The following is a 17,092-nucleotide window of genomic DNA, read 5'->3' on the forward strand; positions in this document are numbered from 1 at the left end:
GATGGTAAATTGTCATAAATATATTCAACACTTCCTGTTATATTGAGAATTAAGTTTGTAGGTCGTTCAGTAATAACTGAATTATGATGAAATCTGAAGGTAATGGAAATTTAGATACATTTATATAAGCCTAAAATAATAACACAGGGTTTCCTGTAAGGCCGGGGTGGGGGTTTTAGATGCGTCCTTGATCCAACACAGCTGATTCAAATGGTTAAATGACCTCCTCAACATATCTTCAAGTTCTCCAGAGGCCTGGTAATGAACTAATCCAATTTGTGTTGACCATGGTTTTATCTAAAACCTGCAGAACTGTTCCCCACCACTGCTCTAAAGGTCATAGATTTGGTGCTATTACAGCAGTGTCCACAAGATGGCAGTGTAGCTCCATGGCAGATTAACCAGAAGGCTGGCACCCTTCCCCATCACCACAGAAACATATTCAAAACACCAGATCAGTTTCAGACATAAAATATTTTATTTGAAGCACTTAGTTCTGATATACATTATCCCACAGCTCGTTTCTCAGCCCACTCCAAATGCCATGAACAGGAAGCCGTTGTCTTGTGTTGCATTAATTCACCGATCATCACAGCAGCAGATTCTAACTACCAAACGCCCCACATAAATTCACAAAATCTACAGGTTCCAGCCGTCCAAATATCAAGACCACATCCATTTTTGTCTGAGTCGCACTGATTGCTCAGAGACACTTCTACAAACATTATCAAAAGCAGTTCGATTTTAGGAATATATCAGCACTAGCTTCCGTACAAAACACCCACTGTGTTACTGAAGCAACCACGAATGCTGTAAAATGTCCAAAAGAAGAGTAGCGTGTGTATTCACGTGCACAGATGCAAGAACAACATGGCTTATTAGCGTTGGTGCAGAATCATCAGGATCTCCTTTTTACTAGACTGACTGAAGGCAATGTAGTGTCAGATCTGACCTTTGACCTGAAAGCTAAGCATGAATTAAAGTAATCAGCTGGCATGTGAATACAAACCTGTAGCAGAGGGTCTTTGTGCACACGGGGAGTAACCTGCGTCCTTAAACTTTCCTGAACCTGCCTGTGAGCTGCAAACCACAGGCCTGTGTGCTGTGCAGGAATGCTATTGCTTTAGGTTTTTCCTGTAGTGACAAAAGTAGTGAAATCCTTTAAAAAAAAAGAAAAACAAAAAAAGAAAAGTTAGTGTGTTGGTTTTAATAGAGCCTGACGGGGTAGTTATCTTTGGCTAAATGTAGAGTATGCACCATATGCAAAATAGATACATGTAATTTATACATATTTGATCATAATGGCTTCAATTTCTGATTTATAAATATAAAGCTTTAGCTTTAGTGTGGCGGGGACCTTATTGGGGTGGTTTCGAAAACTTGGTGTTTGAAGAGAACTACACTTCTTCCAGATTCCACTCACAATAACTACAAACAGCATTACAGCAGAAGCACTCGTTGCATAGAACCTGTGTGTGTCGTTCATAAAGCGCACTAGAACAGCTTCCAGCTTCCATCAATAAAACACTCGCTTATGTTACCAGTCACAGGTCAGCTAGTTAATACAGTAATATCTAAAACTACAAAAAAGTCACCAAACAAAATATTAGCGCACAAATTAATCACTTTCATCGTGTCATTATCTGCAGAAACTAATATCGTTGCATTCGTTCAACATTAAAAAAAAGGTTTGTTTTTAAGGCTCGACCCTGCAGATGCATTACTGCGCCATGCAAATACACACATTCGATTGCAAGCAGGCAATGAGACACTGAGATAGGAAGCTGACATTGAAGAGTGTACATAAGGTCTTCTGCTTATTGCAGGCTTACTATGACACATTTATTGTGTTATTCTCTCTCTCTCTCTCTCACACACATACACAAACACACGCACAGACACGCTACGCAACTCTTTCAGGCTTTTCGGGCAAAGTGAGAACAAACGGAAAAAGAACGCCTTTCGCCTCCAGAGGTGCCCTCAGCGTCTCCTCAACAAAGTAGGCGTTCTCCTCCTCCACTACAAACTGGAGAGTCTGGCTTTTGTTCACGCAGTAGATGCAGTTCCCGATGACGGCACACCTGAAGGGTAAGTGACTCCCGAGCCTCTGCGACATGCAGTCGTGCCACATTTTCACGATGGTGTTGTACTTGAAGACGTTGATCCCCTGCTCGCGGCTGACGTCAAAGCGGTAGATGAAGCTTTTCAGCGCCACCATGTCAGTGGACTTCTTCCTGCTGTTGTTGTAGGGGCACTCCTGCCACTCGTCTCTCTTAGGGTCGTACTTGAGGAGGCGGTAGAAAAGAGAGCCGCCCGATACGTAAATTTCTCCACTGCAGGTGGTCGCCTCGTGGGCCACTGCAAAGGCTCCCTTGGGCAAGGGGGCTACTGTCGTCCAGCGGTCCATTCGAGGGTCGTACTTTTCCACCGTAAACAAACATTCCCCTCCAATGGCATACAGATAGCCATCCATAGATAGGAGCTTTAGCTGGGCACGGGCCTGGTTCAGAGGTCTGACCTCGGCCCAGCGGTTGGTTATAGGGTTGTAACAGAAGACCTTGTCTGAAACCTTGCCTTTGTCCCCGTAGCCCTTTATTCCCCCGGCCACAAACAGGTAGTTATACATGGTGCAGATCCCACAGCCTTTAGTATTTACGTCCTCGGGCATGGCAGTCAAAGGTCTCCAGTCATTTGCTGTCTCGTTAAAGTGGTAAATCATATGGTTCTCCTCCAAAGACCCCACCGACAAGGGGCTCTGTGGCCGGCTGCCACAGCGACTCGGGGGCCGGCTCCCAACTCTGTCGAACACGTCGTTTATCTCTGCAACCATCAGAGTCTTCCTCCCCTCCATTCTCTTCTTCAGAATCAGATCCCTCTCGGATCCCGTCAAACGCCCGTACGCGGCGGGGTCTTTGAGGACCTGGAGGAAGTTGTCGCTCATGAATCCGTAGGCGGTCTCCTTCAGTTCACTCAGCCGCTGCTTCTTGGCGATGGTGAGGATCTCGTAGCAGTTCTCCGCCGTGATTTGTTCAGACATGGAGTCCATAGCTGCCTGGACGGCACAGGGGATCTGCAGGATTTTAGCCCCCGTGATGACATCGACTACATTGTCTTTGCTAACACTGATGTTTGAAGTGTACACATAGTCTATCAACGTGGACAAAGTCTTATAACTGATACCCTTCACTTTCAGGATGTTGCGTGACAGCCGTGCTTTGAAGTAGTCACTCTTCTCAGCTAGGACAGACCTGTGAGCGTTGATCGTCTGCCCACCTACCTCTATGACTAAGTCGGGCTCACTGTGGGGCTGTGTGTTTCCAGCTTCCTGGCTGCCGTCCCTGTGCGCCAGGATTGATTTTAGAGCCGGCTGATCGGCTTCCTGTTGGGCCTGGCTGGGCAGGTGTATGGAGGAATCTGCACTGTAGGACACTTTAGCTCGGGCGCCGTTGGGGATTTCGCCACCTGCACAGTTTTGCTGCATGCCAGCAATGTGATTGGAGCCAGTGTGAGGTGGGGCTTCTGGACTTTCCTTGTCACCTGAAAGGTAAAACCGATCAGCACTCGAGATGTACGAGCTGCCACCTTTCTGGTTATCAGTGTGGTTATTCTCCATCAGGCTTCCATCCAGCAGGTATTCCTTTTCAAACCCTGGAGGAGGGCTGAAGCCAGGCTCATCTTGCAGGAATCCCTGGACGAACCCTGGACATAAATTCCTGTTTTTGTCAGTAAGCGTGATAAAGTCCGAGTTCGCCGTGTGGAGAATGGCATCAGCCTCCACAGTGACAGCCCCTCCTCCCTGCCTGTGGCCCTCAGTCATCTCAATGTACTCACTGGTGATGGGAGACGGTGTTCTCACTGATCATGCTGAGCGGACGGACAAAGCTGTGAGGGGATTCCTCTCTCTTCACCTACAGTTGGAGAAAACAAAGAGGGAATTTAATCAACATCCAGTGGACTAGAACAAAAAGAACCCGTCTGGAAGCTGCAAAGACTTTCTCGCTCTCTAAGGGGCGCCCTTTCTCTAATATCTTGAAAACATTTGAAGGAAAAAGACTTTTTGCTGCCAGTAATGATTTGCCATCACGCACAGCCTTTGAGCAACATCTGCAGCTCAACAAAGAAACACAAGTAATCCCGACATGCAGCTTCTGCAAACTGCCCACTGCAATAATCACCCTGTCCTCTCTATGTGGTAATCTGTACACATGCAGAACGCATGCGCATATGGTGGCACTCCGATGGAATAATGTTTAATAGGAAGGAAAACGTTGATTTTTGGAATTGTGTCCAAAACTCCTGTTTGTTTCCTTCAAGGATAACGTCGCTCGAACGAGCCATAGCTGCTCATTCATTAGAACTGAGTCGGATTTAAAGCGTTTTCGTGTAATTGCAACACAATGTGAAATCAAAGCATGGATTTTTGCGCGTTCTCGGTAAACTGCGACCTACCTTCGTTTTCTGGCTGTGATCAACAGCTCGACACCAGCGCTTTCCCTGCTCGTCCCTGCACAAAGCTCAGTTACGTAAGACAGTCCCGATGAAGCTGCGAGCCTGAGCTCCCCGGGACGAGTTCACCTCACGGTCGATTCCGATTCACGGTCACCTTTATTTCTACCTCCGGACACTCCGGGCTGCCGTTTCATCCGCTCATCCTGTAAAATGTGCCGGAGCTCCGCGGCGGAGGCGAGGCAGGGGGACGATCAAACAGTCATCTCAAGTCACACCTCCTTCAGATCAGCCGTGGACGTGTAATTTCCTCCGGTGGAAAGTGCGGAGAGCCGATGCGCGCGTCCAAGCTGGAGCAGAGGACCGCAGTGATAGGCTCCCACCTCCACGAGCACTCCGGATGTTGATTTTTGTTGTCTTTATTTATTTGAGGAACAGCTGGCTGGAGCGAGGTGGTTATTATTGACCCAGACCACGCCCTCATCGGTCGGCGTTAACCCCACACTCAACGGCGCGTGCCTCCATCTGCTGTGCGCGCGCGCTGGACACAGCATTCCTGCACATGATCCGTGTGAGGGGGGACCGCGGGGGGTCAAATATAAGTCCATGTGCATGTAACATCTGTAAGCTCATATAAGCATTACACACACACACACACACACACACACACACACACACACACACACACACACACACACACACACACACCCCTACTAAAAAGACCGCTTCGGTATAATTCATATGTGATAATACAGAAATAATGAGATCTGCGAAAACTTTGTGACAGTGGGTACAACCTGCAGAGGGTCAGCCGTGACGTCCCCACACTAAGACGTATGGAGGAAAAAGCCCGTAGAGGTCCTGGATGGCTGGGCTCATCCCGGGTAGCCAAAGCATGGCATCATTCCACATCAGAGATGCAGCTCACAGCTGAGCGTCTTTAAAACTAAAACACTGAAAATATATTCAAAGCATTCACCAACCTGTCAACGGAATGACCGCTAACATCAAAAAATGTGAAAACAAATCCAAGAGGCTTTCGCTGCATGAGATACAGTACAGTACAGATTTCTTACACTGTGTTTATGCCACATCTGCCCCGAATCAACAGCACTGGTAATTACCAAAGTCATGTCTCATGTTTCTGTTTGGGCTAATCCACCAGTATGCACAAGCTCTCTAATCAAAATGATATTTTTAATGCTAGAACATAATTGTTGCTTTATATTTATTGATAACTACAGTTATTCATTTGCAATCCTGAACAGAAAGATGAATTTCAGCGTTTGAATGTTCAGCTTGATTAATTCCCGACTTCTCATTATGTTCCCACTCAAACCCTGCAGTGTGCACGTGGCAGAACATATACAGGCAGGTGAATGAGCCATGCTCTCTGAGCTCATCTATACAAAATGACAGAGCTCTGTCAGATCAGTTCAGTCCCATTACATTTATGTAACACAGTTTACAACTGATCTCAAGGTGCTTCATACTGCGAGGAAAAGACTCAGAGATAACTGTGTTTGAAGATGTTTCAGTTACAAGCTTTTAACATGGAGAAAGGAGCATTTACTTCTTCCTGAACGGGCTTTTATATTGGTCGCTAAAGCACTGCACTGTTACAGTATTCTTTGAATATCTTCCATCTTTGCTCATATATATAAAGGTCTTTTTAGTCAAACCGTATAATATTTCATGTTTTTGTTTAAAAGAAGACAGCCTCACAGAGCAGCAGCAGCGTGGGTCTGTGACCTCTCCTCCACGGAGGCTGCATGTCTTAACAACTGACCTTCAGATATAAAAATAGAGGGAAGCCACGGCGAGGGCATCAAACAAATATCAACCCTGTGAGATTAGAGGGCATTCAGCTGGGAGTTTTAATGCCAGATATTTTCAGAACAAAGCCTCGCCGAGGACTGATACAAGCACATGAAATGAGCGTCTCCATGGAAACCTCAGGGTCAGACGGAAAACAAAAGACTTCCCGTTGCAGAGCTGTCAGACAGCCTGATAACTGGGTTACTTACAATGAGATCATCTGTGTTTGACTTCTAGTTAATGCAACATTCTGTAGGTGCAGCATATAAGATACTACCCAGAAAACTCAGATCAGTATTAGCAATCAGGCCGGGCTGCTGAGGATTGTGGGAACATGTCCAAATGTCTATTTTTGTTAGAACTCATAGTGAAACCTGGTTGTGCAATGGTGGACGTGGGCGTTATGAGAGAAAGTGCCTTGACCCTCTCTGCTCCGCAGCAGGAGAAATCCCGGAAGAGCTGCATCAGGCTCAGTTCCTGCCGCCCCTCAGGCACATTGCTAGTCCTGGCATGTACCGATAGCTGCACACAATCACAGCGCAGTGCAAGGTTAGAGTCGAGCACAGAGGCACGCCGACACCCTTTGGCCCTCTGATCGTCTCCGAGTCGTCTCGCACACTGTATGTCTTCACCACCATGTGACCGCCTGTGTGTTAGTGTGCTCCTCTGTAAACCTGAACAAGTGACAAATCTCCACTAAACTTCAAAGGAAAAAAGTTTACTCAATAAAACAACGTTTATAGATTTGTTAATAAACATAATTACATAAAAGGCACGAGAAAAGTATAAATCTTTTATATATATTTTCTTAAAACATTGTTATGCCAGAAAAAAGTGAATTAGGGTAAAAAACAAAAAGAAGAAAATCTGTGGTGTTGGCAGCAAGTCTTTCCTCCCTTTAAGAACAGAAACCTGGCCAGCAGGGATCCTCATCAGGCCTTCACAAACTCTTTATTCATCTGAAGTTTACCTTTTTAAAAATCCCTTTTCTCTGTTAACATAATAGTCTGAGCATCAGAGATGGTACAAGAGGAAATCGTTTCCATAAGGGGACACACACACACACACACACACACACACACACACACACACACACACACACCAGCTCTAACCTTACAACAAACGTTCACGTGACAGCAGATACCTCGCGCGTCTTCAAGCAGTCTGGACCGCCGCTTGTTATCTCCTAATTTCTTTTCAACACTGATTTAAATACTGCAGATCCAGACGTTGGACCTGAAACACTGGAGAGCACTGAAATGTGTTAGCTAGGTTACAGAGCAACGTCCAACACTCGGTAGCAACAGAGACTGTTTCTGTTACAGGTCCGTCCTCAGTACGACCTTCGGTAGCTGTCATTTCCTCCTGGTTTTTCGGATCTTTGTCCCGTTCCAGTTTAAATAAGACACTTAGTTGCTTTGATTGATCCCAAATATTCTGTCAAGTGTTAACAGTAGACCTTGTTGTGTGCAGCACTTCTGGATTCACCTGAGGAAAACAAAAAGGTACATGTAAGGTTTTCTATACTTCATGTAGACATTACCTGCTGATGACTAATGCTAACCTCCCACCTTGGTGCTGGAGTCACATGTTGAGTAAGGGGATCTGCCAGATCATGATGGTAGAGGTGGTGTCCTCATGGCGAGACTGCTTGGTCTTCTTGTTGACCCTGCGGTGTCCCAGACCTCCAGAGACCACCAAGAGAGAGCTGACATCCACCTTACTTGAGCGGCGGCCTCTCTGGTGATGGGCCGGGTCGTGGAGCACATCATAAAGGGCCCCGTCCTCAGGCCCGTGCTCCAACGAACCCTGGGATGGAGCCAGCGAGCCACAGGACGAGGAGGACAGGGAGTCCTGGAGAGCCATGGCAGTGCAGCCCGCCTCTCCCAGCCACACCCCTCGTCCCTGCGAGGGGGTCGGGGCTGAGTCTGATGGAGGCTGGGTGCTCTCCACATCCTTTGACTCTGCAGGCTGCAGTGGGCCTGACGGCTGGTTACACACTGCAGCGGCGGCGGTGAGGAACTTCACCGGTCCGCTGTGAGCATGTAAGGACACCATGCCCCGACCTAAGAACGGGCACGAACATTCAAAGTTAATCTCAGACTTGAACCTGGACATGTTGTTTATCATAGATGCAGGTACACTCCACAGTACACTATGAACCTGAGTGACACCTCGTTCTAAATGTGATGTCAAACCAACCTTTGTAGCTGTAACAGCTTCAACTCTTCTAGGAAGGCTTTCCACAAGGTTGGGGAGTGTTTATGGGATTTTTTAAAATTTCTAATTCATCCCAAAGTCGTTCTATCAGGACCCTGTGTGGGCCCAGTCAAGTTCATCCACACCTGCACTGGTGTGCAGTCGTGCCATCCCCAAACTGCTCCCACAAAGTTGGGAGGATGCAGTTGTCCAAAGTGTCTTTGTATGCTGAAGCATTAAGGGTTCCTTTCACTGGATCGAAGGGGCAGAGCCCCACTGCTAGAAACCCCCCCCCAACCAAACTCTACACTTGGCACAGTGCAGTCAGATGAGTACCGTTGCCCTGGCAACCCTCAAACACAGACTCGTCCATTGGATTGTCAGATGGAGAAGCGTGATTCGTCACTTTGAGAAAACGTCTCCTCTGCTCTAGAATCCGGTGCTTTACTCCACTGCATCCGATGCTTTCATTGCGCTTGGTGATGTAAGTCTTGGTCACCATGGAAACACTGTTCCTGAGCTAATATGAAGGCCACATGAACTTCGGAGGTCTGCTATAATCCCACTAACAGCTGACTCTGGAACATTTAGTGGTGAGGAAAGTTCATGACTGGATTATACACCTGTGCCATTGAATTGACTGGAACACCTGAATTCAGTAACTTGAATGGTTGACTGAATCATTTTGGGACTATAGTGTTGGTCTATTACTGCACCTTTAATGTCTCACAGCAGAAATGAGGACAAAAGTTGCACAATGTAACTTTTGTAGTCAGTGCACTACAGGTCCAAACAGCTGCCCACATACACCCACCATGCAGTGATGTTAGAGTGTTACCTGTTACTTTAGGGATGCCCTGCAGCCTGGGGACAGAGAGCGCTACAGTCACTCCCAGGTTGGTCCCTACCAGCAGCAGACCATGACAAACCAGCAGACTGCTCACCGACACTCTCTGGTTCCCTACAGAAAAGGCAGAAACATCAGTTTAGTCACACCTAAATGAATGAATGCTTTCTGGAGTAAAACCACAGATAGGTGTTTATAATGAGACGCAGCTTAGCAAACGCATCCTCCCACACCGAGCGCACAGTCACAGGGTCACTTTACCAGGCTGCATAACAACAAACCACAGTGCAAAGCAGGGAGGGAGGTACGAGGCAAAATCTCTGCAGCCATCATGTTCAACGCTCACTTGTCTCCAGGGCAACATAGAGAGGAGCCTAAATAAAAGCAGCTCTTTTCAAGTATTTGAACAGAGTAAGTGAACTATTATAGTCGCTTTGAGTCAAACAAACAAACACAAAAGTGTTACGTAACAGAAGGAGTGAGGCGTAATGCAGCAATTAGCGAAGGAGCTCTGCCTCTATTCAGAAAACTTCGGGCGGTTACAATAGAACAATCTGAGCCGACCTTTCCTGCGGTCACAGACATCGCTGTGAGGCCACTTTGCAGGCTAAAAGCTGCGATTGTTCGGTTAACCTTTCAGCAGCAATAAATTCACCGCCTTTGTTAAGTGACTTATTACGTGGAACCTGGAACTCATCTCAGAACATCTCCACTTGGTGCCGTGAATGCAGTCAGACATATTTATCATATTTTTTATGACTGTAATAAGGATCTGGGGTTTTTGTAAAAACACTCTTCCAGTCCTGCTATGTGGGCGGCGAGACTGTCGTGAGTCATTACTGCTGCAACAGCTTGACTTGAATTTCCTCCCTCAAAGTAATCCTCTCGGGCCTTTAGCCAAAATTACTGCCAGTCTATCTGCCTGACCCTCCCCACTAGAGCTGACCCCTCGCATGAGGCGCACGCTCCACGCTGCCACACTTCCCGGAATCCTGCCAGATATGCGGGCAGGTACTGGGCCTGCGTCTTACCACATGTGCTTCTAATGAGAGTCCAGAGTTAGCAGAAGCACGCAGACTGCCGGTTGGGGGTCTTGCTCAACTTCCTTCTTTCATAATATTTGGAGTTCCCCACCCAGAGGGTGAACTAAAATAAACCCGGAGTGAACGGCAACACGACCAGGCTTTGGCCTTCATCCTTCACCAGAGCACTTCTTTGATCGCCACTTAGTCTTGACAACCAGCAGCAGGACGCCGGAGTAAATCCCAAACACTGCAAAAACACCCTGCATCAGCCTTTCAGCCTGGAAAGAACTCCGATCAGCACATTGTGAGTAACAGCAGCGTCAACTTCTTCTATCGCGCACCCTGAAATGCTGAAGGCAGGTTTGGTCTGATTCATACCTGCAGTCATCAGTCTGTAGGTCTGTGATTGTTAGCCAAAGATCTGGAGACATTAATTTTAGACCTGTGGTGAATCTAAACGAGAAGTCATAATTACAGTTTCTCTCTATTGGCAGAGACATTCAAAGGACGTGATGATAGAAAGGCTTAAAAATGGCCACAAACCATTAGCTAGAAGGTAATGTGGGACACACATGTTATCATTTACAGCTTATCAACACAAATAATCCCTTAATTTCAGTGCTAGTCTAGCATCCTGCCAAAGAGAAGAACAGATTAAGACAAGTTATAACAGGAGCTGTTTCATGTTCAGCTGCACAGTTTTCTCCTGTCCACTCGGGCCTTTCAGATCTGAAATGTGCGTCTTTATTCAGCAGTTTGTGCAAAACAAACAAAACAAAAAAACAGTGGCACACAAACGAGAAGAACTGAAGGTGTTATTTACCCCCCCCCAATGTTTGCCTGCCAATAGGCCATGCATGGCTGCCTATTTAGGTCACCGAGCGGCAGACAAAGGCAGGCTAGTCCCTCAGCTCAGCAGCCAGCCAGTCGCCACCATCCTCTGAGACATCATCACAGGCAGCCTGCTCCCATGATGGAGTACCACCCTTTGATACGTTTACTAAAAATATTACTCTCATTTTCACCAAGCACTAACTCCATTCACTCTTCTCACTGGGTTTTTCCATATTTCCTTCACTTTTTTTACTTCTCACATTCCAGTTTACTTAAGAGGTGCAGCTCTGCACCGAGCTGCCCGCTCACATGTTTAATCCCGAGCAGATCAGGGAGACATGACAGGCAAAAACAGGTTTTTGTTCATGCAGTGTAGATTTTAGGATTTGACTTCTGTAATGAAAAAAGAAAAAACAGAATTCAGAAAACGTGCAATATAACAAATAATTGCCTCCATGCGAGCGATTAGCTGGGAAATTTTCCTACAGGGAACATTTACATATATCAGAGTTCACGGAACGCTTTGTTTATGAAAATAACAGAAAAAATTGAAATTTTACGGCTGCTGACAGGAAAATTCTGGATTCTGAACCCGACTTCATCCAATATTCAGACGGTTTTATAGAGAAACTTTATGTCCAGCAGCGTCTCCTCTCATCTGTCTCATTGAAATGAAAATATCCAGAATAAAACTCGAGCAGGCTTCCCAGTGTGGAAACTACCACTACTTACCTTAAATCTCTTTCAGAAACACGAGCTACAGTATACGTTACAGGGAAAATGATGATGCAATTACAGCGCATTAGCCAGACGTGCGTAAAGAGCTCCCGTTCAAAGATGGGACTCAGCAGAATTGCTCCAACATGCTTGAACATGAGGAGAATAACCCCACCTAGAGCAAGTCCTACTTTCAACACTGCTCCTTTGATCGAGTCAGCCCCGATTCCATCTCCACTCCTGCGTTCTGAGCTGCAGAAAAGCCCAAATTGCATTAGGACCTTTCACAGTAAAATGAACTTCCTGCTTTCTGATAAGCTGATATCATTATGATGACTCTGTAAATAAACATTACAGGATGGACAGAATTGCAGCTGAACGAGCGCTCGGTCTAAAAATATCGACAGCCGTCGTGCTGACCGTTCCAAATAGAGTTTGTGCAGAAACGGCACATTTCTTGGTTTCACTCCGTCCTCCAGCAGCAGCCTGCAGGGATAAATGCTGCCACGAAACACAGAGTGGAGTACAGGTGAACTCCTCCGTGTGACTGCTTTATTAAAAGGACGTCGCGACCACACAAGCCGGCAGAGCTCGATTTGAATGCTCGCTGACAGGCCAGAGACTCGGGTTTTTATCAGAGGAAGTCGGCTCTTAATGGCGAGGCCCAGAGGATGAAAGCGCTTATGTGCTGCCGTCTGTCCCACAACCAGCTTCCTCTGTGGTTTCATGGCTTCCATTAGCTAATATGGATAGTGAGGTCCAGAAGCAGGCTGCTTTTATTATTTACATCTGTTAGATAATGAGCACTCCTAACACTGAATGTGAGGGGGGGCTCTCACTCTGATAATGTTATTTGTGATTAGGGATTTCCTTGAGTACACTTTGTTTTTCTAAGTTCAGTGTTTTCAGTGAGCTGCTTTGATTTCTGTCTGAAGTATGATGGAGCAGAAATGCAGTTACGCAGCGCAGCACAGAGTAACTGTGGACGGTGTCACAGCTGTATGTTTCACAGCAGTCACTCACCAACTTTCTCCATCTCAGTTTTTACTCCTTTGATTGGCTTGTTGTGTCATTTGTGTATTTTTCTTTGTGTCACGATTTGTCTTCGTGAAGGTTTCGTGCCAACTTCAGATGTTCTTTGTTATTGCATTTCTGCAGTTTGTTCAACGAGTTTGTTCTTTTGGGCATTTCAGAAATAAAGTTCATCCTTGTATGTGTACCTGCCTCCTGCTGTGTGTGTTCAGGTGCTCACTTTGGCTACAACATAGCATGATCACCTGCTAATCACAGAACACGCCGTCAGTGGAAGAAGAGGTTGGATGCCATCCATCCTTTTCAGGGTCGCTGGAGCCTATCCCAGCTGTCTTAGAGTGAGAGGCGGGGTCCACCCTGGACAGGTCGCCAGTCTGTTGCAGGGCTAACACACAGACCGGAGACAACTAGTCGCACTCACATTCACTCCCAGATTCACACATGTGGGCAATTTAGTGTTTCCAATTAGCCTAACCCCACCAATTGCACATCTTTGGACTGTGGGAGGAAGCTGCAGGACCCGGGGAGAACCCACGTGAACACGGGGAGAACATGCAAACTCCAAGGTTGGATGCTGTTCAGAGAAATATCACAACATTTTAGCCATGATAGAAAAATCAGGTCCCAGGACTAAACGCACACGGGCTCAGTAACACCACCAATGCTGAAGCTGAGGAGTAAACGCAGACAGGTGGATTCACAAAAACAACACAAAAGGTGGAACATGCAGTTCTAAAAGGAAGCCTGACTGTCAACATTTCTAAAAAACTTTCAGCCCGCGGCTGTCGGTGTTTCTCAGGACAAAGGAGGGAAAAAGTGGCTGAAAACTGTTCTGATTGGACCGGATAAATCCCGACTTCGCAGCCCACAACAACAGCTCCCATCATTCTTTGAGGCTGTGTGTTTTTGGGTCACGCTGACATAACGCAGCAGATTACAAGAGTCGAAGAAGCAGGTCACTGATGACTGCGGCACGCAGAGATGATTTCATCTGACCTCGACATCATCAGCAGCAACGTCTGCCTCAAACACATCTGCAGCAGAACGTCACCGAAGGTAAGGACAGCCTTCGTCAGTCACAAAGCTTCCTTGCTACAGGACACGTACAGTAGACTCACTCAAAGGTGTGTTGGGAGTGATGCAAACTCATTTGTTTCTGTGACACACGCACAATAACTGTAACTCCTGTTTTCTTTGATACAAGTTGCTGAACAAATATTTGCTCTGCTATAAAAATTCTGCGCTCAACTGTGGACAAACTGTGCATGAAGCACGGCTCATTTAGAACCATTAAGACCGCTCAGGTCATCAGCTGCAGGTCTTTGAACTGCACCCAGGATTAGATCTCAGCGTGCCGAGGGCGCTTTCTGTTCTCTGGAACACGCTGCATGTGTCTGCATTCATAAACCTGTGTGTGTATAAAGCTTTCTTTTGGTATTTTTATGGTCTTAAGATATTGTGGCCCTACCTAGGGTTTCATTTTTTATGTTTTATGGGAATCACAATGATAAAGCTGCAGATTCACAGCATGTGAAGGAGTGGTTCAGTCTGCAGTGCTGTGGTGGAACCACACAATAACTCTACTCACTCTTCATGACACTCCCTCATAGTTGCATTTAATCTAAAGTGCAAAGATTTACTCCATCATGTTTCTGTCAAAGCAGCTGCCTTTGATTGTATTTGCCATGGTCATGTTGAAGTTCAAAGTATTCTGATTACTCAGGATTTAGCTGTAAGTTTGAGTTGTGGGGCGAGTCAAAGCAAACTCTTCAGTTCGGGATCAGCAACTGGCTCAAGCAGCAGCTCAGCCACAGATACACCATGTGCTGTATGTAAATGTGACGTCACGATCGTGTGACTTATTAAAAGGATGATCCTTTATTTGTTTTTAAAGCGTTTAGATATGGCCTGGATTTCCTTTTAACACACAAAGCTGCCTTAAAATCAACTTGACAAAGTCCAAAGTGTTTTTATGCGGCACCATGAGCAGACAAACTGAGAGGTTTCTGTTTCCTTGTTTAGACTAAGGAGCTTTTGGAAAAAGGAGTGTCACAAACAGAAGCTGCCTGCAGCGATGTTTGCTAATAAGTGGAAGACACCGAGCGTGGTGATGCGAGGTGACGGGGCATGTATCACAGGCCGCGGCTGCTGGGCTGGGCTGGAGCAAATATATCTGATGGGATGGTCACAAGATTAGAAATCGGCAGATTTTGTCAGGCAAACTCACATTACCGAGTGATGCTGAACACACGGGGAGCAGTTCTCACTGTGGTAAAGGTGGCGAGCCTGAGAATCACAATCAAACCACGCGGCAAGGCGGGGCTTCTTAAAGTCTCTGAATATAGTACAAAATGTAACATTCACTGGTCACTGCGTAGAAGAAAGCAAAGAAAAGAAGCAGAGCAGCAGTTTAAGCAGCACAGTGTCGCACATTAGCTGCATGCAACATGTGCTGTTCAAGTTTTCATTGGATAGTGACAGATGGAAGAGGAAGGTCCCAGCTAGGTTTTATTGGTGGTCACCAATAAAACCCCAAATAGACTTGAAAAGTTAAAGTTATTAACTTTATATAAGACTTAAATTATTATTTAAAAAACAGTTTAAAGCTGATCCGTGCTCAAGTCGGGGGAATACGAGCCCAAGTTATGCAAAATCATGCAAGATACTGTATCTAAAAATATGCATGAAACAAGTTGAATTTCAAACCTTCCACTGTAATATTTAATAGTCTGTGGGGATTTGAAATGCTTTGCCAGTCTCAAAGTGAAGATTATGTCTTACCTGGAAGTATACTGTGGACAGGTGTGGCGATGTTGATGTCCTGCAGGTGCTCTAGGGTTTCGGTGTGGAAGAGGCGCAGCGTGGAACCAGAGCTGAAGGCGATCCATATGCCCACCCCGGCCACCACCATGTGTGACACCACCATGCCCTCATCTTGGTGGGCCTCTAACTGCCTCTGAAGGAGAAGAAGGTGACACGAGTTCCTCGTTATCTACTGCAAATTTACTGGAACTGAGACCGAGGGGAAGACCTGAAGACCAGGCGTGCATTCGTCGCGTGACGCCATAACTAATTTCAATTAAGCACAGTCTACATGACGTAAAGGCCAAGAAGCTTTTTATGAGAATATATTTCACACGTCTCAGCAGGTCAAAGCTGTTGTTGTTTACAGTGCACAGGCTGTCACATGTTGGCTGCGTGACTATGAAGTGGAGAAAGCAGCACTCAGCCCACAGAAAGTCTGCCTCACACTGGCTGCAGCAGCCCACCCATGCAGAGCTCTGCCTGATTATGCTTCAGGTGCAAAACCAAGGCTCACTACACGCAACAGCACCAGAGAACGATTCGTCCGACACACGAAGGCGTGTTATTATTTGTGCTGTAAATGCTTTCAGTCGCAAACAAATACGTTTCATGCACGTCTGCTTCACTCTGGATCCTTCTTTCAGTTATTGAGCTGAAAAAAAAAATTCGTTTTAAATATTTGCAGAGTCTTTGTGAACAGAGACCAATAAACTAGACCCATTCCACCAGCGTGGATTGCATAATCTCACCGTGTGGGCAGGCTCGTATTTGGCTAAGCAGAGTTCATTCAGTGTTTTAGATAAATGTGGAAATGAGGAAACGTGCAAATAGACTTCTGTGTTTTGATTTGATTAATCTTATATTTATCAGATGATTAAAGTTTTAGAAGCTCAGTGCTTCTGCTGCTCCGTCTGACTTTTAATTACCTCTGTGGACAAAGTGTAAGTGTGCAGTGAGGAACAGAGAGCCATGCAGGCAGGTGGGCCGACATAATGAGCTTAATGAGGCTAAACTGATTATGAGTGAGTGCATGTCAGAGGAAAGTTACTATTCCTGGATCCGCAGCAGGCGCTTCCATTCCCTGAATCCGACCGGGACACACACGGAGCACCATTCATATTCCCGGACTCGGGAGGGAAAGTACTGGGAACGGTATTAAACATTTAGACATGATGGTTTTTCTTTCATTACTGGCGGGCACAGATACTACTAACTTATTTATTTTCTAGAGACACAGACTCTAAAGAGCGACTCAGATTTCCCACAAACATGACAGAGCGATACGAGGCGGGCTGGGGCAGAGACGCAGACAGGAAGCTTTGTTTCCTCCACACAGAGTCTATCTGCCCGTTTCTGATGGACATGTGTT

The 17,092-nt window shown here is 46.2% G+C and overlaps 2 protein-coding genes across 4 annotated transcripts in view; both read right to left on the reverse strand.

Moving 5' to 3' along the window:
- Window positions 1–458: 458 nt before the first annotated feature.
- On the reverse strand, window positions 459–4,888 carry kbtbd11 (kelch repeat and BTB (POZ) domain containing 11). Its single transcript, XM_085258287.1, has 2 exons — window positions 4,450–4,888; window positions 459–3,908 (listed from the first exon to the last, which is right to left on the reverse strand). The coding sequence occupies exon 2, from the start codon at window positions 3,815–3,817 to the stop codon at window positions 1,904–1,906; it is 1,914 nt and encodes a 637-aa protein (XP_085114413.1). The 5' UTR covers window positions 3,818–3,908; window positions 4,450–4,888; the 3' UTR covers window positions 459–1,903.
- Window positions 4,889–6,966: 2,078 nt separating this feature from the next.
- Window positions 6,967–17,092, reverse strand: part of arhgef10 (Rho guanine nucleotide exchange factor (GEF) 10) — a 45,344-nt gene continuing 35,218 nt past the window's right edge. For all 3 annotated transcript variants that reach the window (XM_085258285.1, XM_085258284.1, XM_085258286.1), the window contains 4 exons: window positions 15,700–15,874; window positions 9,302–9,424; window positions 7,836–8,330; window positions 6,967–7,752 (listed from right to left, as the gene is read on the reverse strand). In XM_085258285.1, the coding sequence (XP_085114411.1) occupies window positions 7,849–8,330; window positions 9,302–9,424; window positions 15,700–15,874 (780 nt within the window). In that variant the 3' untranslated portion in view covers window positions 6,967–7,752; window positions 7,836–7,848. The remainder of the gene's footprint in view (window positions 7,753–7,835; window positions 8,331–9,301; window positions 9,425–15,699; window positions 15,875–17,092) is intronic.

Source organism: Mchenga conophoros, linkage group LG19 (assembly GCF_057382185.1).
Source record: "Mchenga conophoros isolate Kocher_MC1m ecotype Shallow Benthic linkage group LG19, M_conophoros_male_GT1.1, whole genome shotgun sequence".
In the NCBI taxonomy this organism is placed as follows: domain Eukaryota; kingdom Metazoa; phylum Chordata; class Actinopteri; order Cichliformes; family Cichlidae; genus Mchenga; species Mchenga conophoros.